Genomic DNA, 26307 nt, shown 5'->3' on the forward strand with positions numbered 1-26307 from the left:
CAGCTCTGGGATTAACCTAGTGAATCTCCTCTGCACACCCTCCAGTGCCAGTACGTCCTTTCTCAAGTAAGGAGACCAAAACTGAACACAATACTCCAGGTGTGGCCTCACTAACACCATATACAATTGCAACATAACCTCCCTAGTCTTAAACTCCATCCCTCTAGCAATGAAGGACAAAATTCCATTTGCCTTCTTAATCACCTGTTGCACCTGTAAACCAACTTTCTGTGACTCATGCACTAGCACACCCAGGTCTCTCTACACAGCGGCATGCTTTAATATTTTATCGTTTAAATAATAATCCCGTTTGCTCTTCACAAAGGAACAAAGTTTATTTCTAACCCTACCATCTGACATTCTGTTTTATTATAAATTGTCGGAAACAATCTTTTAGTATTCACCCTGCCGCACAAGACCTTGGAGCTCTATATCGAGTCCCCATTAACCATCTCGAGTGCAAAAGCCCCAACTTCTTAATTCTAACTATAACTGAACTCCTCAACAACAGCAAAGGCAATCAAGGATCATCAGGATTAGGTGCTCCGTCGAGGTGAATTCTTGAATCCTCTGCTGAGTTAATGAAGTGTGGTTTGCCTGTCTTTAAAAAAAAATAAAAAAATCCATTCTCCGTGTATAAAGGCAATTGATCAGTTTGTGAAGAAATAGTGATTTGCGCAGTGGCCACTACTAATTGCATAGTTGTTCCTTGACTGAAGCTGACGCCCTCTGAAGTGAGAACTTCAAAATAATTTAACGTGCTGATTTGTGACCTTGTGCCAAAGTAATTTTGAGAAAATGACCTGATTTGTCCTTTTATTGATCTAAGTTTCTTTCTTTTCCTACCGTGTTCAGTGTCCAGTTTCACCCAGAGCACATGGCAGGACCAACAGATCTGGAGGATCTTTTCGATATATTTTTAGATTGTGTGCGGGATACTAAGCTGGGAGTTAACTTACAAAATACTGGTAAGAATTTAGATATGAACCACATGTGGCAGCTCTGAAATTTTACAGATTGCAGTGGATCGCGAAATGCAACAGGAGTGTAAAAACGCAAACCTTTTAAATCTGTGGTGCACTGCAATTTGGTGCATTTTTTCATGAATCACTGACATTGTACTGGTTGAGGAGGACCTGTGATGTCCAGATAACTAATGTATTTGTGACCTTTTTTGCATTTTGATGATGAACATGTGTCACCTAAAAGGCCGTTGATCTTTCAAATTGGTTGGTCACTGCAATTGGTCATCTGGAAAGCAATTATTTTTCTCTTGCTAAATTCTTTTTTTGGCCATCCTGTATCTAGTCAAGGTATTTAAAGGTTTAAATTCAAATCAGATTTTGTTTATTTGAAATTTTATTTTTTTCCTCCTAATGTAATCTGAAGTTTACATTTTTTAAAAAACATAGCCGAGATGTAAACCACAGCATCTTTTGATCTTTGTTTCATATTAGATCTATGACTGGTTCACACATGCTATTGCATTAGTGTAGTTTGCAGTCTCTTGTACCTCCGTGCTACAGACTTGTTTTTGATGCTCACTGATGTGACTTGCTGAACAAATTATTTTCAATGTCTTTTGCATTATGCAGAAAAAACGTTCATGCTTATCATCGGGTGTCCCTAACCTGTTGCACTCCGTGCAGTTAAAATTTGTGAAGTATCAATAGGATAGGGGGGTAGGGAAGATAGTTTAGTTTAGGTGGGATTTGCGAGAGGAGGGGATGGGATTGGGGAATTGTGTGTGTATATAACCCATGTTGGCTGGGTATAGTTGTTGGTTGGGGGGGTTTTATTTACTGAGTTATGTTTACATTTGTACTTGTTATAAAATCATAAATGCCATAATAAAATGTTTTTTTAAAAATTGGGAAGTATTGCATTATATTCTTTGCTGGTTTTAAGATGAGAATATATACATGGTGTGACTGACGATTGGAAGAATTTAGGAAATTGGATGATAAATATATTGGACAATTTGAGGGTGTTAAAAGCCTGGGGTTAGAATGTGTTTGACTGCAATGGTTATGTTTTTTTTTATAGTTCTGCTCTGCAGGGCCTGGGTGGATTTAGCAGCCAGCAGGTGAAATTGACAAAGGAATGTGTTTTTCTGTCTGGGCTAATGCGTAGTGGTTAGTCAGGGGATGACCATGGGGTGTTAATGAGCTTTAAGTTCCTGGAAGGTTCATTTGCTTTTAGCTTGGGGGAGATGATGTTAGTGCTGGTTGGAGCTAAGGGAGATGTTTTTTGGAGAAAGATTTTTGAAAGTGAAGTCTGATCTCACAACCCTTGTTTTTTAGACCGCAAGTGAAGGCAGTTTTATTCTCCCAGTAGGATAGTTAAAAAAAAAGAGTAATCATATTTTAAAAGCAGAACATTCTTGTCTGAAGACAAGTAAGAGGCTGAAACAACCTAGTTGAAGCAGCTATTTGATGAGGTTCAAACAAGAGCCAGAATCTGTTCTGTAAAGCAAGTATTATCTATGCCCTGCTGACTTTTATGCTAGATTGAGAGCTGTATGTTTTGTTCCTTGTTGTTTAATGGGAAACTGAGTTGTAGTATTAAGGGGTAATCATAAGCTAATCTTTTTCAGCTATCAAGTTAAAAAGTTTAATATTGTATTTATGATGAAATTTTGCTTTAGAAATATTAAAGCCCTATTTTTTTCACGCAATCACTCCTGGAGGCAATCATTCTTTTCGCACAGTCTTAACAAATAAATGAAAACATTGGGATGTTGTTTCAGAATCCTAGCCACTGTTGGAGTCTGGTATTGTAATAATGCTCATAAGATTTTGTCTTGTCGTTTTGACTTTGAAAAACATAGGTAGCACTTAATTGGAGCAAGAAAACTATACTTGAATTAGCAATCTGTTTGGTACAAATATCCATTTAATGCTGTTGTGTGATTGGTACTCTCAGACTGTTGGATTTTCTATTATCTGTTTTAATGCTGATTGATAGTTTAAAAGGGACCTTTTAAGGAAATTTTTTTCCCATTGCAAAATATAGTCATCTTTCCTTTTTAAAAAAAGTTTAGATTCATGTAAAAGATGACCAAGTGCGACTGAAAATGAAATAATTTCAGCATTGTGCCTTAGCCTCCAATTGGAACAGAATATCTCTAATTCGCCAGTGTGAATCATTCAATGATACACTGCACAAGGATGCCATTTGGGCATTGCACCTGATCCAACTGTTTTGTAAGATCTATCGAATACTCCCATTCTTCTCCTCGTTTCCCAGAGCGCTGTATTATTTCACTTCCAAGAACTAGTTCCTTTTGAAAATTACTATTGATTTTGCTTTTATCACCTTTTCAGGCAATGCAATGCAATTAGTAACAAGTGACTGCATTTATCTTGCCTCTGGTTCTTTTGCCAATCACATTAAATCGCTGAATTGGATTGGATCTGTTTATTGTCACGTGTACCGAGGTACAGTGAAAAGTATTTTTCTGCAAGCAGCTCAACAGATCATTCAGTACATGGAAGAAAAGGGAATTGATGCTGATGCTTGTGCCACAGAAATAGTTTCTCATTTATTTCACCAAAACCTCTTTCGATTTTGAATACATCCATCAAATCTCTTGACCCCCTCTGCTCTAATGAGAGCACTTTTTTTTCTTCTATAAATTTAGTGTGCCCAATTTATTTATTCCAATTAAGGGGCAATTTAGCGTGGCCAATCCACCTAGCCTGCACATTTATTTTTTGGTTTGTGGGAGCGAAATCCACGCAAACACTGGGAGAATGTGCAAACTTCACACGGACAGTGAACCAGAGCCGGGATCGAACCTGGGATCTGAGCGCATGAGGCTGCAGGGCTAACCCACTGCCCCACCGTGCTGCCCCAGGAGAACACTTTCAACAGTCCCTCATCCCTGGTGCCGTTGTACTAAGTTTCTTCTGCACCCTCTCGAGGACCTTGACGTCTTTCCTGAAGTATAGTCCCTTAAATTGGACATCATACTCCAGCTGAGCCCTAACCAGTGTTTATAAAGAAGTCTTACAGCACTGCTCCTTCCTCACCTGAAGCCTCACTAAAAGCTAGTGATTTGAAACACACCTGTTGGACTTTAACCTGGTGTTGTAAGACTTCTTACTGTGCTCACCCCAGTCCAACGCCAGCATCTCCACATCAGTGTTTACAAAGATCTGGCATAACTTGTGTGGCTTTTGAGTTATTTTCCTGTATCAATGAAGTCAAGAACCTGATTTGCCTTTTTAATAGCCCTCTGAACATGTCCTGTCATCCTCAAAGATTTGTGCACATGCACCCTCCTCTCTACATTCCTGTGCCTATTAAATTGCACCATATACTTCTTGTCTCTCCTCACGCTTGCCACTAAAATCCATTACTTCACTCTTTGTGGTAAAATTTCTATTTATTTGGACAGAGCAATTTACAGAATCTGAAAAATTTGATACCAAAACAAAATACTGTAGAGATACTGGAACCTGAAATAATTGTGCAAAATACTGGAAATTACATGTTTGGCAGCACCTACAGAGAGAGAAACAAAGTTAATGTATCAGAAATGTTGAGAGGTAATTGATTTGAGATATTAACACTGTTTCTCCACAGAAGCCTACTTCCAAAACACTGAACATTTTCTGTTTCTATTCCAAATTTGATTTTATTTGTGTGTTTTTGTTTTTCAAAATGACTGGAGGAAATTAAACTTTTTTTGTTGGGACCATATGGTCAAAAAATTTTTTTCTAAGGTTAATGTGATTGGAACTGGTAAATTGGCAAGCGTGATTATAATAATTGAGGTAACTGCCTGGGAGTTCCCCATGTGACTCAGGAAGTTAAATACTGTGAGAATGCATTTTAAAACTTATCTTGTTCTTTAGTTAAAGAACGGATGATTTCACATTATTCCTACAAAAATGGACAAAATAGAACTGAAAAATGTAAAATCACATCTGGAAGAATAGAGTCCAGCAAGATCCTCATTCTTGGATCAGGTGGCCTGTCTATTGGTCAGGCAGGAGAATTCGATTACTCTGGTTCTCAGGTAAGTTGAGGATAATTTGTTAATGGTCAAGAAGATTTGAACAGGGACCATATCCAAGTGAAATCAAATTAAGACAGTGACAATAAATACCTGAAGAACATTGACTTTGTATTTACAAACAATTCTTTGGTTAAATGTAAGGATTAATGAAATATTTCTGGGGAATTAATCATGTTGCAATAATTAGTGCAGAACACAGCTTTGCTTTTCCCATTTTATTTGTCTTTCAAGTTTAGATGTAATTAAAATTGTCCTGTCTCAAAATAATGACTGATTTAAGTGGCTATGTTTTGTTCTTTGTTTCATATCTAAATTATGATTCTATTTCAGGCTATTAAAGCTTTGAAAGAAGAGAATGTTCAGTCAGTGCTAATTAATCCAAATATTGCAACGGTACAGACATCTAAAGGACTCGCAGACAAAGTCTACTTTCTGCCTATCACTCCAGAATATGTAACACAGGTATATGCTCTTTCACTGCTAATATAAGAATTCCTATTAATACCTGGTTATTGTCGGCAAACCTGAGCAAAGCAATCCATCGCTGATCACCACCACTGCAAATAAGCTGTGTTCTGGTTGAAACAATCCAATCTTTACAATTAAATGCTCATTTTCAGTGCTAAACCTCGGATGACAAATGTAAATCCACTTGTATAATTTAAGTACAACTCTATTGTGTTGGTTACAGTTACCAAAAGCTAGTTCATTCCCATCCCTTTGGCTTTATTTTCTGATTTTGTCACTGCTTATTTTGAACTTGGCCAAAATTTGGTTCCTACCAGCGGGCAGCACGGTAGCACAAGTGGATAGCACTGTGGCTTCACAACTCCAGGGTCCCAGGTTTGATTCCCTGCTGGGTCACGGTCTGTGCGGAGTCTGCACGTTCTCCCCGTGTCTGCGTGGGTTTCCTCACGGTGCTCCTCCTCCCACAATCCAAAGACATGCAAGTTTGGTGGATTGGCCATGCTAAATTGTCCTTGGTGTCCAAAAAGGGGTTATTTGGGTTCCGGGGATAGGGTGGAAGTGAGGGATTAAGTGGGTCGGTGCAGACTCGATGGGCCAAATGGCCTCCTTCTGCACTGTATGTTCTACCAAATTTGTAATCTGGCTGTCTGGGGGTTCCCCAGCAACTTGGATCATTTATCTGAATGTCAGAGCTACACTGAATAGGAAGATCCAGGTTTATGTGGGGCTCAGCTAATCCTGTCAGGAACAATAGTAGGAATGTGTATTGGTGTAGCGAGAGCAAAAGTTACCTACCTGCTAGCAACTCTTCCCGGAAGGTTGAAAGTGATCACCTGTAATGCAAGGTTGTGACTGACTGAAGGGATGTCATCAAGCATTTAGATTAGATTTTGCAAGTCGAAAATCTAAAAGAAAACTAAATTTTGATATGGCCGTATAGTTTTCTGTAGAAATGAGAAACCTGATTTATAAAAATGGTAAAGAAAGAAATTGTATTTTTATTGCACCGTACCAGACCTGCCAAGAACGTTTCCAAGAAAGGGGAGGCAAGGGCAGCACGGTGGCGCGGTAGATTGCATTGCTGCCTCACGACACCGAGTCCCAGGTTCGATTCCGGCTCTGGGTCACTGTCCATGTGGAGTTTGCACATTCTCCCCATGTTTGCATGGGTTTAGCCCCCACTATCTAAAGATGTGCAGGTTAGGTGCATTGGCCACGCTAAATTGCCCCTTAATTGGAAAAATGAATTGGGCACTCATCAAAAAAAAAAGAAAAAGAAAGGGGAGGCAGTGATATTGTCACTGGACTAGTAATCCAGAGACCCAGGGTAATGCTCTGTAGACCCAGGTTCAAATCTCACTTTGACAGATGGTGAAAGTTTAATTAAATTTAAGAAAAAATTGCTATTAAAAGTTTAATAACAACCATGAAACCATTGTCAATTGTCGTAAAAACTCATCTGGTTCACTAATGTCCCATTGGGAGAGGAAATCTGTCATCCTCACTTGGCATGGTCTGTAATTCCAGGTCAACGGCAATGTGGTTTACTGTTTAAAAAATGCCCTCTAAAATGGCCGAGTAAACCACTTAGTTCAAGGGCAATTTGGGATGGGCAATAAATGCTGACCCAGCCAACGACGCCCACCCGCCATGAAAGAAGATTTTGAAGTGTAATCACAGGATTGCACAAATGGTCCTACAATCAACAACAAGAACAATAAGTATTTTATTTTATCCAATATTGGCTGAAGTGTAGATAATAGCCAAAACAGCTAAAGAACTTCTCTTGTCTTCTTGACTAAAGCCATGAGACCGTCTGCATGAAGCTGAATGAAAAGATAGCTTCTTGGTTTAATGGGTCATCTAAAAAAAGAGCATTCGGGCAGTGCTATCTTGTTACTGCACAGTAGTGGCAGTCCAGTTTACGTGCGTAATTGTATGTTCTCAGAGGAGCAAATGCTACCAATGAAAGAAGGTGAGCACAAATGCAGCTTGCACAGCATATCTAGGGTTAAAATTGAGATTTGTGGAACTAATTCTTGAACTCTGCGTTATACATAGATGTAGACAAAATATTTAGGATTTAAAAAATTTTGTTTTCAGGTCATTATGAATGAACGACCAGATGGAATCCTCCTGACATTCGGTGGACAGACTGCACTAAACTGTGGAGTAGAACTTCAAAAAAGAGGAGTTTTAGAAAAATACAAGGTTCGAGTTTTGGGGACTCCAGTTTCTTCCATTGAGATGACAGAAGATCGAAAAATATTTGTTGAGAAAATGGCAGAAATTAATGAATATGTTGTACCAAGTGAAGCTGCTTTCTCTTTAGAACAGGTAAAAATCCAGATTCATTTATAGCTCTTTCCCTACTATTGCTTTCTGCTTGTTTATCTTGGGAATGAATGCGAGTCTTCCTGGATGCTGCATCAACACTTGCAAGTAAAACACAGTATGTACGATTGTGTGACTCAAGTAGTTTGTGAATTAAAAACATTTTGATAATGCTTTCACTTTATACTTATTGGTTAGGAACAGAGGCTGTGAATGTCAATCACGTGCCTACTAATTGCACTGTACTGTGGTCTGCGTTATAACTTGCTGCACATTTCTGAGTATTGTTGGATATTTGAGTATAATCTCAAATAAAATAATAATTCAACCTCCTCTTCTATTTGTTAGGCTGTGTGTGCAGCAGAACGCCTGGGTTATCCTGTTTTGATACGGGCTGCCTTTGCTTTGGGTGGCCTGGGTTCAGGATTTGCTCAGAACAAAGACGAGTTGGTGACCTTAGTGACACAAGCATTTGCACATACATCTCAAATTCTGATTGATATGTCTTTGAAAGGCTGGAAGGAAATAGAATACGAAGTTGTCAGAGATGCCTATGACAATTGTATCACAGTGAGTAAAGAATATAACGCTGATGAAGACTTTTTTTCAGTTTGTGGAAAAACAGTTTTGTTTTAATCTTTGGAAAGCCCTCTCAGCGTGAGAGTTTGATGTGTTTCCTGCGTCTACAGGTTTGCAATATGGAAAACGTGGACCCATTAGGAATCCACACAGGAGAATCAATAGTTGTTGCACCAAGCCAGACTCTGAATGATAAGGAATATAACCTGCTGAGAACTACGGCAATCAAAGTGATACGGCACTTGGGTGTTGTGGGGGAATGTAATATTCAGTATGCCCTGAACCCCGAATCTGAACAGGTACTCTGCTTAATCCTCCTGGCTTGCTTCAGCATCTTATGAAATTAAAATTGACGAATTTTGCCTTTGCTGCTTTGCCATGGAACAAAAGTGTCCTTTACAGTATCATGTGATTTTTTTTACTCCTTAACATGTATGTGAATACTAACACATTCTATCACCAAGTTTATACAACGCCATCTCTTTTGCATGTTGAAAGCACCGTTTTCTCTTCTTTGGGTGCATGGCTGTCTAACAATCCTGAACATATCTTGCAGCGCAATAAATGAACCATGCACTGCTAAGAAAAATTAGAGGATACATTGATTGGAAATTACCATTTAATCTTTCTGTAAATTTTAATAATTACATATCACATTGAAGTAATTCTGCCTTCAGGCTGTCTCAGTTCTACACTTGCGTGTCATAATTAAAAACTGTAATTTATTCAATGTATAAATCCTACACCTCGTAAAGCAAATTATAGAAACATGCATGAAGAGGTTTTACAGCACCTCCGGATTTATTCTATATTTCTTTCCTTCGCAGTAAAAAATCTTCTTGATAGTAACATGGGATTAGAAAAACAAAGTTGTGAAAAGCCAGACTTGTGCGTCCCTCCCCCATTCTGGTGTTGTCAGTTTAGGAATTCTTCAGTACTGATATGTGAATTGCTTCCCGCTGGAAAATAAAAACATGCACAGAGAAGCAACTTGCATTTACAATGATATAGAATATATGTTTAGTAACTAAATAAAGCTACATGTTTTGTTATTTGAACAAAAATGGTTTAATTTCAAACTACAGATCATTTATAAATTTACGATGATTCTGATTTTACCCCAAATTTCAGTTCCAAAGGTGTTAAGGTGTTGACTTGCATGGCTAAATTTGTAAATATGTTTGAAAAATTGGCTTCCATCATCATTTTTCAATGCATCATTTTCACATCGCTTCTGTCTTCCAGTATTTTATCATTGAGGTGAATGCTCGACTTTCCAGAAGTTCAGCCTTGGCCAGTAAAGCAACTGGTTACCCGTTGGCTTACGTTGCAGCTAAACTCGCCCTGGGCATCCCCCTGCCTGTCCTAAGGTCATTCTTGCTTTACAACTAAAATGTCTTTTGCGTGACTATAGTGAAGCTTTTGGACAACAACTGAATGTTATCCTGCAACCCCCGGAATGTGGGTTTTAGCACATGTGGCATAGCACACACAAGGTCTTTTTTCAAAAGCGAAATACTGCAGATGTTTGCAATCTGAACCAAAAACTGAACAGGCTCAAGCAGCATCTGTGTAGAGAGAAACGGTTAACGTTTCCGATCCCTCTCTTGTCAGTTGTAACTTTCCAACCACGTGTTTGACTGCTTGCCTAATTTTTCCCATACAAAAACTATTATTCAAGAGGTCAGAGTCATTTGATAGTATAACAGTTTAGTTCAGTATATTAATCTAAATTTCCACAATTTTTGTGGGTAGTGGAGGAGTGGAGGGGTGGGGGGCGTTGGTGGGTGAAAATCTCCTGTTTGTCTGTTCATTATGAAATAGCAAACTCATGTGTGATGGGTTGGTTTAGTTGTGATGCCCATGGGGCACAGAGGAAGTCTCCATGGGCTGCACAAATAAAATGTTGGTACAAATAAGCCTTTGGCAACCCCAGTTGAAGTATGACTGCAGTTTTTATTTTGTTGATGCATTTGCTTTTTCAATTAAGGATGACTTGGTGCATCTGCGCCTGTTAATGAAACTTAATGAGCAGTAACTTTGTTGTAGTGACAATCAGCGTCGGATTGCCGTTCTGTGCCGACTTAACCTGCGCCAGATTTTCTCCGTGCCTGTCTCGCTCGACTACCCGATTCACGCGGGTGAGGTCCAGGTATCTCTGAGGCTCAACGTTGCAATCTCAGAGTCCGAGTGAAGGAGGACATGTCCCCTTTTTTACTGCGCTAGCTACCGTAAACAAGGTATGCTTAAGGATCCAGTTGAAAATGGCAGGCTGGCTGGGCAGCAGTGGTTAGCACTGCTGTCTCACGGCGCCGATGTCCCAGGTTCGATCCTGGCTCTGGGTCACTGTCCATGTGGAGTTTGCACATTCTCCCCGTGTTTGCGTGGATTTCGCCCCCACAACCCAAAAGATGTGCAGGGTAGGTGGATTGGCCACGCTAAATTGCCCCTTAATTGGAAAAGATGAATTGGGTGCTCTAAATTTAAAAAAAAAAGAAAATGACAGGCTAGGTAGAAGGTAAGTAATAGTATTTGATGGTGGGAGGGTAGTGGAAATTGGACGGCAGGAATGTCTTGACAGGATGTATAAGCGAAAATGTATTTTTTTCTGTCTAGTGCACAAATAAATTTCAAATAGATTGTTATGTAGCGACATGCTCCACTAATTCTTACTGTCAAATTTTATGAATCCTTTGTCTTGTCCTATTTTTAAAAAAGTAGATAACGGAAAGCGAACTTTTGAAAACTCAATGACTTGCAAAACAAATATTTAGCTTAACTTGCTAAACTTTTGTATATTTGATGCAGAAATTCGGTGACAAATTCCACAACTGCAAACTTTGAGCCCAGTTTGGATTACTGTGTGGTGAAGGTACCCCGTTGGGATCTCAGCAAATTCTTGCGTGTAAGCACCAAGATTGGAAGTTCCATGAAGAGTGTTGGTGAGTACGGTTTAAAGTCAAGCCTGCAATACAGTTCGGCTGTTTTGATTTTATGGATGGACTCTGTAATGCTTGTAACGAGTTTGGTTTGACCATCCGCATTGGGAAGACAAAAAAGTTCTGGACCGAGCCATTTCACTATTGATCAACCGTGCGATTCTAGGCTCCAGAAACACCAAGCCTGTGTTCTCCATGCGCCCCCCCAATACCCCTAATACACAGACACACATCGTGCCAAACATGCGCTCATAATAATATATAATGTTTATTATTGTCACAAATCTGCTTAATTAACATAAATAAAGTCACTGCGAAAATCCTCTAGTCGCCACACTCCGGCACCTGTTCAGGTACACTGAGGAAGAATTCAGAATGTCCAAATTACCTATCAGCACGTCTTTCGGGACTTGTGGGAGGAAACCGGAGCACCCAGAGAAAACCCACGCAGGAACGGGGAGAACATGCAGACTCCACAAAGACAGTGACCCAGGCGGAATCGAACCTGGGATCCTGGTGTTGTGAAGCAATAGTGCTAACCATTGTACTGTCTATGCCAGTGGTGTTTGTTTTGGCTCAGCCACAGTCACCATCCAAACAACCTTCTTTACACTGAACTGGCCACTGTGTCATGCCCATACCTTCACGATGTGGACACCTATTAGCGAAATAAGAAGATTATGGACATGGACATTGGCATAGACAGTTGGGAGACTGTCGCCAACTACCGTGATCGCTTAAAGCTGAGAGAATGGAGAGGCATTGCAAGGGCCAAGCCGTGGAGAAATTTTTTTTTTTAAATTTAGATTACCCAATTATTTTTTCCAATTAAGGGGCAATTTCGCATGGCCAATCCACCTATCCTGCACATCTTTTGGGTTGTGGGGGTGAAACCCACGCAGACACGGGGAGAATGTGCAAGCTCCTCATGGACAGTGACCCAGGGCCGGGATTCGAACCCGGGTCCTCAGCGCCATAGGCAGCAATGCTAACCACTGTGCCACCGTGCTGCCCAAGCCGTGGAGAAATGACTGCTGGCTGAGAAATGAGTACGGAGAAAACTGAGAGCAGAAAATCTTGTACTTCCTTAGCCCTCTGTCTTCATCTGCAGTAAATATGGCAGAGACTGCCATGCTAGAGCGAGGCTCTTACTAGGCACATAGTCGACCACCATGCTGTGTGGGTGCACTAGTTTCCTCCTACAGTCCAAAGTTGTGCAGGTGGGGTTACGGGATTGGGGTTGGGGGCCTTGGTAGGGTGCTCTTTCAAAGGATTGGGAGGAAAGACCTCCTACACTGTAAGGATTAATGCAACTGCATATTTCCTTTAATTTTAACTTAATGGATTGTCATGTGACAGCTAGTTTCCAAATCACCACTGTTCCCGTAATTATGTTTTGGGGGTGGGTACAGACACCAACTTGGTGCTCAGTTACACAGTCAATTTTTTCCGTTTCTCCTGTGTTAAGAGCAGTGAGCAATTACTAAGCAACACGGCTGGATATAGAATGCCAAACTGTTTGCCAAGGTTCCTTGCAAGTTTCTAGCAGTCTTGGAGCTGCTTGAAAGTTCTTTTAGTTGGCCATTTGTGTTGGGATTTCGCGTTGTGGGATAGGGCCTAGGCTGCTAGGAGTGGGATCGGCGATCAGCTGCAGCGTAGCGTGTCAGGCCAAAATTGGGATCTCTGTCGGGTAGCAGATCTGTCACCAGCTCTGTCTGCCCCCCGCCGAACATAGCGAGATTCCCGACGTCCCAACCCGGTTTCCCACCCCAACCCGCAGGACCATGCTTACATGCCAATGAGCTCCCCCCGCGCGCTAGGATTCTGACTGGTGTGAATGGGTGTAAGTATTGAGGAACATGGATCTAGCAGCTTGCAGTCTGAGCGGTGGCAAGGTGGTAAGTACCCTCTCAACAATTGCCGCAGGATTCTGAAGGGGGTCCTTCATGGGAGGTGGGGGTCAGAGGGGCTTAAGCTGGGCTGGAGGGGCTCAGGTTTGGGTCCTTTCTTGGATGGGGCTCGTTTGGCTGCTCACCCATCTGCAGACTTTAAACCCATTAAATAATCAGTCAGTATGTAAAAATTGAAGTTTTCTCAATCAAGTGAAAGAGTCCTCATCTGCACCCCATTTAAACATTCACTCTATCTCAGACATAGAGATTTCTCATAACAAAGGGATAAATGTTCTTTTTTTTTTTTAAATTTAGATTACCCAATTATTTTTTCCAATTAAGGGGCAATTTAGTGTGGCCAATCCACCTACTCTGCACATTTTTGGGTTGTGGGGGTGAAACCCACGCAGACACGGGGAGAATGTGCAAACTCCACACGGACAGTGACCCAGAGCCGGGATCGAACCTGGGACCTCAGCGCCGTGAGGCGGTTGTGCTAACCACTAGGCCACCGTGCTGCCCCGGGATAAATGTTCTGACCTGTGCCTCTAGCCTTTTTAAAAAGTCTGTCAGTATGCCAAGTTTAAAGGTCTATGAGATAACGGTAAAAGTGCAAACCTTTGAGGCGGTTTTCACATGTTCAATTTCATTGTCCATTAAAGTATATAAGCCTGTGTGTATGGCTAGAAGGCTGAAATTTGATTATTTACATTAAATTTCACACTCCATTGCCTGCTGGAAGTGTCTTGATGGAGGCAGTTTCAAAGAGGAGAATCTGATTGTTTATAGCTCTGCAGGGGTCCATTAATTCCAGGGAGCAGGTGCTTTCCTGACTGTAGTTTGTCCTGGGTCTGTTCTCAAGTGCTTTTTGGAAAGTGCTGGGACCTGAAGTGAGTGCGGGGGAGGAGGGGGGGAGGAAATGCTGAACGGGGTGGGGGGGGGGGGGATGGCATGAGGGTGTTGGAGGGGGTTCGAGGGTGGCGGGCTTGCCAACGATTAAGATGGGGGAGATCAGCTGTTTGAGATCGGACCTCTCTTTAAAAAAAGCGCTTCAATCTCAGGGTGCAGAACCTATCAGTGATTCGGCCCTACACCTTTCGGTTGCAGTGCGGACCCCAGTGTGCCATGGAATGGCACGGAAAGGTGATTCTACAGAATTAATTTTCCAAGTGCCATGGGTTGGTACATCGGAGTTTCTCCCAGCACTAGTGGGAATCACTAGTTTTCCCGCTGGTGGGAGCACTTAGTTGCGATTTGGGAGGATCTCACTCCATTCTGAGTCTACGTTTTGCTGAGCCAAGGTTGCAGACTCTCCCAGTGGTGGGAGAGTAGAAATGGAATCTGAGGCAAAATTCATATAATACAGCAACTCCTAATGGAGGTGTGGAAATGGGATGAGCACTTGCCCTCAGCAGAAGATGGGCTGAAAATATATAAATATATATATATATTTATGTTTTATTCTGCATAATTAGAAACTAAGTTAATTGCAATGCTTGAAGTATTTTATGTTGATACATTATATAATCCTCTAATCAAGTTATGCACTGTAATTAAAACAAGAAAATGTTGATCATATATATCATGTTAACCAACATCTACTAATGGATGTGTACCCTTCATCAGAATTGTGTATCCCAATTGTATAATCTGTTTCAAAACAGGTGAAGTGATGGCTATCGGTCGTAATTTTGAAGAAGCTTTTCAGAAAGCATTGAGAATGGTGGATGAAAACTGTGTTGGCTTCGATTACACTTTGAAGCCGGCTACTGATGAGGTATGTTAGGAACACTTTCACTTCAGTTATCAATTACCTCAATGACCCAATAGATTTACTTTCTGGAGCGGTCTCCAGAAAGCTAAGTCCAGCAATTTTGGAGATTGCAGTGAGGGAATTTCATTCTACACAAGAGACAACTATTTAAATACATATTGTATTGTTGCATAATTCATCTAAAATGTTTATGGCAGTTACTAATTCTTAGTTGGTCCTTTGCTTGCATGAAATCAGAAATTCAATGTACTTTTTCTGTGCATTAACGGTATTGAAGTTGCTAACCAAAGTGAAGCTTAATGAGGATTTCTGTGGGAAAAGGTTATTTCTGGTGGTGATTCTGATTTCTTGAGGCATTGACAAACATCACTCTTGGGAGTTACCTGCCGTCACACATCAATCATACTAGCCATTACAAAGAAGTACTTATCCTAAATAGAGGCATGAGGGTTTTTTTTTGTTTCATTTTCTTCCCAAATAGAAAAGTTTTCTTGTGTTACGAGGATGTGCATGGTGCTATAATTTTTCTGCTTAAGTATTTACGGTTTGACCTGGCATAATGAAATAGAATTGATCTATTTCAATCCATTTATTGTATAACAATAACATTGCAATTTATTTTAACTGTAAAAATCATCCCATGATTTAGTCCCTGAATAAAATTGCTTCAGTTCATGATTTGTTCAGTTAAACTGAGAAGTGTTGAAATCATGTAGATGTATTTCACTGGCAGGGTGATGTTTAATTCTGAACCCTCGCATTATAATTTGCTTACTTGAATATTGCAACGCGCACATTTGGGGTGGGGATGTAGGGGAGAAGTTGTCTTGAGTTCTGATCTCTGGATAAATTGCAAGTTCTTATGTACACCCTTAGTGTTCACGTCGAAAGGATAGTTGGCTTGCAGCCTAACACTATTTAATTCTTGTACCTGATGAGCTTTGAAATGATTGATGACAACATTGGCCCAGATTTTGTGGGAGAGTTCAATAACAGTTTACCATCATTACCCCTCTACAACAGAGCTTAACTTCAGGTTGTTGGATATGTGCAGAAATCCTGCAGTTTGTAGTCGGATGCTCCCCTGCAAGATATGCTGTGGTCCTTCTCCCCTGTCCCAAGAACCAGCAATGATTCAAATCAGTGAGAAATTCCACTTTCCTGTTCTCACATCACTTTCAAAACCTCATTAGGTTGCATCAAGTTCAAATCGAATGTAATGAGGATTTTAATTGTGATGTGACAAATAAAGTTTGAACAACAGGACAGATAGTGAAATGGGGTGGGGGGTTAGGGGGGAAGATGGGGGGGGGGGGGTGAGGGGGGAAAGCGGGGGGGGGTTGAGGGGGGAAAGATGGGGGGGGGGGGGGGGATGCAAAAATTATTTTAATGTGAGTGGCTGCTCGAGAAGCCTGATGACATCACTGCTGTTCCACGCTGGGAATGCTGAGTAAGAACGTTGCAATCAGTTCTAGCGTTTTTGCAAAGTGATCGAGATGAAATTCTCACTGGTTGCTTGCTTTGAAGTTAGCTTGACGCACCATTGCTCCCCCACTGAACTGCCAGTGCCTTTTAGAATTTTGAAAAGTTTGTACGTTTAAGAAAAAAACTTGTTTTCAAATCCTTTTTTCTCCAATCTTGGTGCACAATTTTCCAGTCAGCACTGGGAAATTATGCCTCACCCATGTCGTTGGGCAGTGCTGTGTCAATGTAAAATAAGTGAAGCCAACCCAAGTGTAATACTACTGTCCACTATCAGGGATAATTTGGGAATCTTCCCTCCAGTAATGCTGTTTTTGATCCAAAGCTTGCATTGTGCTGCGAGACACAAGTGCAGACACCTCCCTCTGTTGGACGTTGTTCACATTTGTGCAGTGTTCTGAGGGTAAGTTGTAGTTGGTTACCCCATTTTTGCGTTGATGTGATCATTTCACTCCAAAAGTTCCAGCAGCCAATTACTTTTCTTTAACGTTTGTTCTAATCCTGGTATCAAATTAACCTATTACCACTGTTGAATTGTTTTGTAGGAACTTGAAACTCCCACAGATAAGAGAATATTTGTCCTTGCTGCAGCCTTGAAGGCAGGTTATGAAATTGAGCGTCTGTATGAATTGACCAGAATTGACAAGTGGTTTCTTTACAAGATGAAGAACATTGTAGAATATTCAATGAAGCTCGAGTTGTTCACCAAGGATGAACTGCCACGTCACGATCTCCTGAAAGCTAAATGTCTTGGTTTCTCTGATAAACAGATTGCAGTGGCCATACAAAGGTAAACCACTGGGACAATTCATTGCAACTGTATATTGCAACTTGGCTTCCAAAGTGGGCTGTCTAAAAGTGATCAAATTTGACTTGAGATATTAACCATTTCTTTTCCATGCAGCTATTATGTTTCTCGGCAGACTGTCAACATTGAGATCACCTCCTGATCTCCCCATATCCTTTGGAGGTATTCCGGCAAGGTGGCCATGACTCATTTGAAACATGAGCACTTCTTGGTTCTTAGGTCTACTGTTTCATAGACTTGTGATTGCAGATTGCTTTTCACTTGTATTTTGTGCATTTGTGTTCTCACCTGAACCATTCCGGTTGAAGGGACATCTAATGAGGCCATTTGGTTTGGACTGAAAAGCTATAAATTAGATTCAAAGTTCGGATTTGGACATTGATATTGTTGTTGTCCTTTGTGTGTGGGCAGGGGTTGTGGGAGGGGTGGTGGTGAAAGAGGAGAGGATTGAAAAATTTGCACGGTGCCCCTTTTGCTTCTTGGTACTTGTTCAAAATCTTTGTACCCAAGGGTGATGACCTATAAATTGATTTGTTTGTTTTTCTTTAGTACAGAGCTGGCAGTGAGGCGATTGAGGCAGGAATGGAAAATCCTTCCTGTGGTGAAGCAGATTGATACAGTAGCAGCTGAATGGCCTGCTCAAACTAACTATCTATATTTGACGTACAACGGTGAAGGACATGACGTCGACTTTACCAAACCTCACGTGATGGTAATTGGTTCCGGTGTATACAGAATAGGGAGCAGTGTGGAATTTGATTGGTGTGCAGTTGGATGCATCCAGCAATTGCGCGAGGTTAGTCTTCAAAATTGCTTTATTAATGTCTTTTGTCGTCTTTAAAGGGCCAATTGTGGAATGTAACTTCAGTTTATAATGCTGTAAGTAATATATCCAATAAGTTCTGTACTCGCTACCACAAGAATGCATTTTAACTGGTTCCCTGTTGACTTTTAAGTTGATAGTGATGAATGCTAACCTTAACAAAGGTTACCAAAGGGCTTGATTGCTGGAGTACATACTGTCTTTAGCACTCCCTCTACAGGTACTCTTGGAACCTACTGCAGTCAAAGGCATGTCTTCAGTATACAGATCAATTTTTCCAGACCATATTTTTGTGCCATAATGTGGGTGAATGAAGATACTGGCAGTCTTAATTCCTAGTTATTATCCATAGTTAGAGTATGGAACATTTGTGACCATAATCTGTCGCATTAACTCTTGCATTTCAAAATCAAGTTTATGCTAGTAATTGAGTTTGCTGGCGGTACTGTTATTGTAAGCAACAAATTGGTGATTAATGGCGAAGTAATTTTAAAAATTTGCAATGTATGTACATGTGAGTATTGTTACAACCAGTTGAGAAGGGATGAACTGGCTCTCTTTCACTCAACCTCCTCAGTCACAACAAAGATTTAAGCTTCTTTTTCACAAAGATATGCCTTGTCCAAATCAGAGTGTATTTAACTATTTAAACTGTGAGCAATCAAACAAGTTTTTCCTGAATCAAAGAGCAAATTGAATCCATCTCTCTCTCTCTCTCTCTCCACCCTCCTATCTCTCCCCTCTCTTTGCCTCTTTCGCTCCCCTTTCTCTTTTCCCCTCCCCTTTCTCTCTTCCCCTCCCCTTTCTCTCTTTCCCTCCCTCCCCCCCACTCTCTTTCCCTTCCCCCACTCTCTTTCCCTCCCCCCCCACTCTCTTTCCCTCCCCCCCCACTCTCTTTCCCTCCCCCCCCCCACTCTCTTTCCCTCCCCCCCCCCCCACTCTCTTTCCCTCCCCCCCCCACTCTCTTTCCCCCCCGCCCCCCTTCACATGCATGCACGTATCAGAAAGAAGGGGAGCTAGAGCCCAATTTTTTTAGAAGGGAAAAGAAGTGTTCTTTGACTGACTTCTTGTGGTGTAGATTTTTCAAACACCTGTGGCCATTTTGGAGTATCTGGTTTCTTTGAAGTAATTAGATTTCGAAGATGTTGCAATTATTGCAAGATCTGGGTTTGCTGGTAAGTTTCTGGTAGACCTGGCTTCCCGACCCCCGGTGACACATTTATTCCAACAGAGAGCAACCTTCCGCCTGCTTCCTCTGATGAAGATTTTCTTGACACCGCCTGTGTCACTTGCAATTTCTCTCTAGTGGCTGTGCAGCCTTGCCTTAAAATATTTCACCAATTGGGTATTCCAAGAAGTTGTGAGTGTATCTGTCTGTGGCAGCATTGTTTCCAATACCCAGTACCTAATGTATCTCCAGAAAGTTAAGAGCTTCAATGAGTGTCTGGATTATAGGAAATGTCTTTGTCTTCACACTCCCCTGAGGATGATTTGTTTGTTTGTTTGTGACCTTCCCCTTCCGATGTGGCGTTACATTTTTAAGCAGTTTTCTCTCGATTCAGTTTACAAAATTTCCAATCACTTGAAAGTTGAAAAATCATATATTTTCAAAAATAAAGCGGCATAACTTCAGCAATGTGTCTAATGACTGTGTATATATTATATTCAGCCTTGGATATAGTGCATATAATTTGAGTACTGTTGCCCACCTACCACCTAATCAGTGGATATAAGTTCAGCGTTTGGTCTGCCAGAAAGGTCGCATGGTATGCTTAATGTTCTTGAAAGCTAAAATGCCTTTTAAAACAACTGATGTTTTGTTCCACACAGATGGGCTACAAAACCATAATGGTGAACTATAATCCTGAAACTGTCAGTACAGATTATGATATGTGTGATAGGCTTTACTTCGATGAAATATCATTTGAGGTAAGTTATTTTAAAAAGTAAAAATGCCTGGCCTATAATCCCCACTATTGTCCCTTTTGCTACAAGTACAAATAGTGGTTCTGAAATATGACCCCGTTTAATAATGGGAAGAGTGTTTTTATTAAAACAAAAATTTTAAATGACTAATATTTTGTACGCTAAAGGATCATCACTTTTTCTCCCACACAATTCATTCTGGGTTTTCCTAAAGTTGTAAATTCTTTTTTCATGTGCGTGTGTTTTTTGTTAATAAAACAGGACACTCCCTTAATAGATTTCATGTATAAACATTCCAGTTTCATCATCAATGATGTGAAGCAGATACTGTGATAGAGATAGTCCATTGTGTCTGGAATTGGGACTGAATTATCTGATTCTTCTGTGCAGCAATAACTGTTCACGTTCCTTGAATTTAAAAAAACATTGGCAGGATGAATCATTTCCCTAAGATTCAGATGATCAAGACTATATGATGTGTGCTCTTATGCCATACAGAACAGGGACTCTTGTTTCTGTCCCCCATTTATGCTGAATTAGGTGAAATCAGCTGTGCTATGCTCCCAGTTGATGCTATAACTGGACAGAAAGATCACAGAATGGAACCTTGACTCAAAGACTGTAACTTAAATTTTTTTTAAAAGGTATGGAGGAACAGAGTTACAGGACCACTAATTAGTTTTAACAATATGGAAGAAAGCATTTATTAAACATGATAAAATTGGATTATGATACAAGACTTCTTTTACTTGCCCGTAGCTTAATAATTACGCACAGATTCTAAGATTAACCTGGATTACAAAGTAAATCTTGAACGACAATGGTCTCATTAATACACAAAGCCCCTTTTAAGCACACGTGATGGTTCTGTAAGACGCACTCCTCTGAACCCAGTTAATGTCTGGATTTTGCTTCAAAATCCCCCCAGATGACTCTTGTACCGTGAGCCACCTTGTCTCATTGAACTCTGGCTTTCACACGAGTGCTGCTTTTAAAACTCTCACTTTCAAACCTGCTTTCAAAATATGCTTTCCCTCTGCTATTTTTGCTTTCAGATTTCTTTTGTCTTACAAGCTTTTATACAATCTTTGAGGTCCAGCCACTGATTTCAACAATTATTTCAATAAATGGGCGGGATCCTCCGCTTTGCCGGAAACACACTCTGGGTAGCGAATTTCCTGCCGGCGTGGGGGTGCCCATAATGAAAAGCCTCCCTGGGCAGCACAGTGGCGCAGTGGGTTAGCCCTGCAGCCTCACGGCGCCGGGGTCCCAGGTTCGATCCCGGCTCTGAGTCACTGTCTGTCTGGAGTTTGCACACTCTCCGTGTGTTTGCGTGGGTTTCGCCCCCACAACCCAAAAATGTGCAGTAGGCTAGGTGAATTGACCACGCTAAATTGCCCCTTAATTGGAAAAAATGAATTGGGTATACTAAATTTATATTAAAAAAATAATGGGATGCCCCATGGCCGGCTGCCAGGACTGAGGTTCAGCTGCCATGCACCAGAAAACGGTTGCAGCAGGATGGGGAATCGCGCTTAATATCTCCCAAACGGTACAAATTTTTCACAAACTTTAGTACTACTGTAGATATCTTTATGGCCTCTCATGATCCAATGCCATTTTAACTCTGACTTTACTGAACAGTAATCTGTTCTTAAACAAAAACAGAAAATACTGGATAATGTCAGCAAGTCTGATAGCAACTGTGGAGAGAGAAAGAAGTTTTGAGTCTGGATGACTATTTGTCACAATCTGTTCTGCTTCCCAGTTTCCTCTGGCCCGTTAACTCCAGACGCCTTGGAAAATTCTCTTCATTTCTCTAGTTTCCTTAACTAGCTGGCCTTTTTTCTTAACCGTTATTCAATGATAGCATGGCTTTTCTTCCAGCAAGGCTGAGAGATATTCCCTCTTTAGCCATCTAAAACCAAATGCTTTGAACAGACCTGAGAGCTGCCTTCTCTCTCATTCCCTATCTCCAACTGCAATAAAATTAGCTAAACTAAAACTTCAAAAAGTTTCTCTACTGTACAAGGCTTCAGCTGCTAAGCAACCACTGCTGGTATGTTTATTATTCACACCGCAGCCCTCTAAGTACAATAGAATCACAGTTTAAATTGCAACCAATCCCCATACAAACGAAACACCCTTGTCCAGCATGGCTCTAACTATAGGTTTACGCTTCCAGGCACAGAAACATTAAATTAAACACACTCAAAGCTATACCTTATTTCTAATATTTGCAAAGACAAATATAAATCCCTGAAAACTACATTTTATTTTCCTAGCACTTGGCAGTTGTGGAGTTAACTGTTGGTTTCAGTATATCATGCAAGTAAGATGTAAAATTTCGATGAATTATTATCCATTGGCTCATGTACATGATTGGGTATCTGTTGGTGCAGAGTGTACCTCCTTGATCTGAGTTTTAGGTCAAGAATGGGAGATCTTGGCTCTTCCATGTAATTGTATTTCAGTGTGAATTTCATTCTGGAGGGAGGAAAGAATATTGAGGCTCAGATAGCTAATTGAAATTACGACTCTAGTTTCCCTGAACAAATGCGGCACAGGTTGGGTTAAATCTTCACATTGCCCAAGTACTCACTGGATTAAAATATTATTCAGCCTCTTATCTGAGATATTCTAAGTGCTGGGTCTGTAGGTGTGATGATCTCATCCGCCAGGACATGGGATGCTTACAGGCCCAAAGCCGTTGCAAGATTTTTTTACTTTGAGAAAACCATGAGCAAGCCACACACTGAACCTTCCTTTTTTTCCTTTTATTTGCTGCAGTTGCAGTTTTCACTTTGTCCCCGTTCAAACCTTTGTTGTCAATTTGACCTATTTTCCCAAAGTGTGCTGAGCAAAGGTACTGGCTTTGTTTTGTTCATTCTCCCACAGAGGTTTGACTGTTCCAATCTCCTATGATTTTGCATAAACCTAGAAACCAAATTGAACCCAGAGGCAACCTTGTTGCCCCTTTTGGGGCTCTGCAAATTGATGGTCACTTGCCATTTATTAGACAGCTGAGATGGGTGGGTTTGCATCATGTAAAGGTAGAGACCAGGTGCCAGGCACTTTGTCCAATTGATATGATGACAACCAGGCTGATGAAAAAATTTGGAATATCGGATTAATTCTACCACCGGTTGAGACAGCGAGAGAGAAAGACAGACGTACCTTACCAAGTGATGGTTCAACCAGTTGTAGGCATAATCGCTTGTGCCACTGTGGGTGAATTGAAGTAAAAACCAGGCCCCAAGTCTTTGTAAGTCTGGCCAGGTGTCCTATCAAGCAGTTACGGTCCTCAGCTTTGATTTTCCATTGGTGGTGTTTTTGAGGTATTTAAGTTTAAGTGGGAGAACTTGTATGTGGTATTTTGCAACATACTGGTTGCCTGAGTGCTGAAGATGCTCATCTTGAATGCTGTGCACTAGGTTTCCTGTCATCAGATACATAATCCAGAAAATAATATGAAGGGTTTTGAAATAAGAACTGCTCAATGAAATTATGAGAAGGGAAAGACGATGTCAACTTTGTTATAACAACAAGAAATAGACTTGAGAGTGAGAGAGCGTTGAAAACCCTTCAACATTGCCTTTATTGTCTTATCAGGTTGTGATGGATATTTATGAACTGGAAAACCCAGAGGGTATAATCCTGTCTATGGGGGGACAGTTGCCGAACAACATTGCCATGGATCTACATCGCCAGCAGTGTCGAATCTTGGGCACTTCACCAGAATCAATTGACACAGCTGAAAACCGTTTCAAGTTCTCTCGTATGCTGGATACGATTGGTATTAGCCAGCCACTGTGGAAGGAACTGTCTGACACAGAGGTATGTCTACACACGCGTGTGTGCAATTTATTGCAAGCAGTTGAACTATGTTGTTTGCATGTACACTTGCCTTATCTGTTTCATGAATAATTAGGGAACACAGTTATTGTGTGTCATTTGGAAGAATTGCAGACTGTTTTCTTGATCTCATTACTGAATGGTCTCTTCTTTTCTCAGTCTTCCAAGCAGTTTTGCACGAAAGTTGGTTATCCATGTCTCATTCGTCCATCGTACGTGCTGAGTGGGGTTGCTATGAATGTGGCTTATTCTGACGGTGACTTGGAGAAGTTCCTCAGTAGTGCAGTGGCTGTTTCGAAGGAATACCCAGTTGTCATATCCAAATTCATTCAAGAGGCAAAGGTCAAAACAAAATGAATTTTCTCATGTTTTACATTTTGCAGTAATATTTTTGCCACCTTAGAAGCACCATTAGTGCTTGCTAATCCTGATTTCTTATTTTCATGAATTGTATTTTAAGGTTAAAGGAAGGGTAAAGTTCCCACCCATCCTATTTTCCAATTTTAATCAGTATGTTATATATATCAATGTTTTAAATTTAATTTATTTGCTTCTATCCATTCCTGCCAGAATGGCATTTATTATTAATCAAATTTCTGACTTTGTTTTGCCTATCTGGAATCATACTTGTTTTTAAAAATCAGGAGCTAATGGCAATAATGAACATGAAGCCATATATCTGGGGCAGAAGTGAATTTGTGTAATTGCTTCAGACTTCTCTTATTAAAGTGGGTGTGATGAAACACATTTTTGTGTGATATAAGCAGTCTTCAATATTACCTAATTAGGTCAGTCTTTAAATTATGTACTGAGTGAAAATGCATCTATTTTAACCACCTTTGGCACGGTAAAACAATTATAACTTGAAGTGGATCACCTGTATGAAGCAAGTTGCCCATTTGTGCCAAACAGGAGATAGATGTGGATGCAGTTGCCTGTGACGGAGTTGTGATAGCAGTAGCTATCTCCGAGCATGTAGAAAACGCAGGGGTCCACTCTGGTGATGCTACACTGGTAACTCCACCTCAAGACCTAAACCAGAAAACAACAGAGAGAATCAAAAGTATAGTACATGCAGTTGGACAGGAGCTACAAGCAACTGGACCATTCAACCTTCAGCTCATTGCAAAGGTTAGATCTTTCTTCAAACAATTGTGAATGTTTCTGTGTTTGAATTGCATCAAGGCCTGGAGGAAGGCCTGTTTATTTCTTGTATTCTAATTAGTCCAGGCAGATATTGGGCTGAATTTACCTAGTTCTATACCCAACAGGAAAGTCAAGACTGCAAGGTTTGGGAAATTTTCTTGAACAATCTTGGCTGTGGAAACCTTTTATATTTTAAGCATGAAAAATTCACATTAAGCTCTTCAGGTCACATGTTGGAGCCATCTGAAACATGCTTTCACCCCAATTTCACAAAAGCAGCTTCTATTGCATCAGTATTATAGTTTTCCATTTGCTTTTCATTGTCGGTCAAAAGTAAAATCATATAAGGGTTATAACGGGCTGTCTGGTGCAGTGGTTAGCACTGCCATCTCACGACACAAGAGGACCTGGGTTTGATCCCAGCCCCGGGTCACTGGCTGCGTGGAGCTTGCACATTCTCCCGTGTTCTGCATGGCTCTCTCCCCCACAAGCCAAGTACGTTCAGAGTAGGTGGATTGGCCACGCGATTGGAAAAAAGAGGTGTATAATGGACAACTACTCTCTTATCTCCTGTTTAACATGATTTCCAATAGTTAAGTTCACGCCTTCTGAGTATCTCTCGCATAATTTGGTTTTCTGACACAAGGGAATCAGTCTTATGTTCTTCCCTTTTTACTGCCTTGAGATGTTGCGTGTTACACATGTATATTTGATGAGCAGAATTAAACGCGACAGTCAAGGTCTGACTTGCAAATTATACAGCTTCAGTATGTCAGCTCAGACTCTTGATTTGACAGCATTTTGTGAAAATGTTTCTCGTGGCCTTTCATTTAGAAGGTTTGTTTTTACATTTGTATCAAAGACTGGATCACTGAAATAGCTGGTTTAACTTTGGTTTCTCTCGATAGGATGACCAACTCAAAGTGATAGAATGCAACGTGAGAGTTTCACGTTCCTTCCCATTTGTGTCTAAAACACTTGGAGTGGACATGATAGCCCTAGCTACACAAGTTATTATGGGAGAAGAAGTTGAGCCTGTAGGCTTAATGACTGGTTCAGGAATTGTGGGCGTAAAGGTAAACTGCTCTTGAATATAATTGAATTACACAATTGCCATTTCTGTGCCTAAAGTTTTTTACCCGGTATTTAATTTTATTTAACTTTAAAAAAGGAATTACAAGTGGACATAACTGATGGAAAAAATTTAAATTCAATGCTATGTTTTTTGTACCTTCATACAGTTATTCCATAAAGT

The 26307-nt window shown here is 40.7% G+C and overlaps 1 protein-coding gene across 3 annotated transcripts in view; it reads left to right on the forward strand.

Moving 5' to 3' along the window:
• Nucleotides 1-26307, forward strand: part of cad (carbamoyl-phosphate synthetase 2, aspartate transcarbamylase, and dihydroorotase) — a 125198-nt gene that overhangs the window by 39018 nt on the left and 59873 nt on the right. For all 3 annotated transcript variants that reach the window (XM_038800015.1, XM_038800018.1, XM_038800017.1), the window contains exons 8-23: nucleotides 856-968; nucleotides 4863-5026; nucleotides 5357-5488; nucleotides 7598-7831; nucleotides 8177-8398; nucleotides 8518-8706; nucleotides 9653-9777; nucleotides 11216-11349; nucleotides 14903-15015; nucleotides 17040-17284; nucleotides 17852-18098; nucleotides 19956-20054; nucleotides 23664-23888; nucleotides 24066-24248; nucleotides 24819-25037; nucleotides 25961-26128. In XM_038800015.1, coding sequence (XP_038655943.1) covers nucleotides 856-968; nucleotides 4863-5026; nucleotides 5357-5488; nucleotides 7598-7831; nucleotides 8177-8398; nucleotides 8518-8706; nucleotides 9653-9777; nucleotides 11216-11349; nucleotides 14903-15015; nucleotides 17040-17284; nucleotides 17852-18098; nucleotides 19956-20054; nucleotides 23664-23888; nucleotides 24066-24248; nucleotides 24819-25037; nucleotides 25961-26128 — 2812 coding nt within the window. The remainder of the gene's footprint in view (nucleotides 1-855; nucleotides 969-4862; nucleotides 5027-5356; nucleotides 5489-7597; nucleotides 7832-8176; nucleotides 8399-8517; nucleotides 8707-9652; nucleotides 9778-11215; nucleotides 11350-14902; nucleotides 15016-17039; nucleotides 17285-17851; nucleotides 18099-19955; nucleotides 20055-23663; nucleotides 23889-24065; nucleotides 24249-24818; nucleotides 25038-25960; nucleotides 26129-26307) is intronic.

The sequence above is a fragment of the Scyliorhinus canicula genome, chromosome 6 (assembly GCF_902713615.1).
Source record: "Scyliorhinus canicula chromosome 6, sScyCan1.1, whole genome shotgun sequence".
Lineage (NCBI taxonomy): Eukaryota > Metazoa > Chordata > Chondrichthyes > Carcharhiniformes > Scyliorhinidae > Scyliorhinus > Scyliorhinus canicula.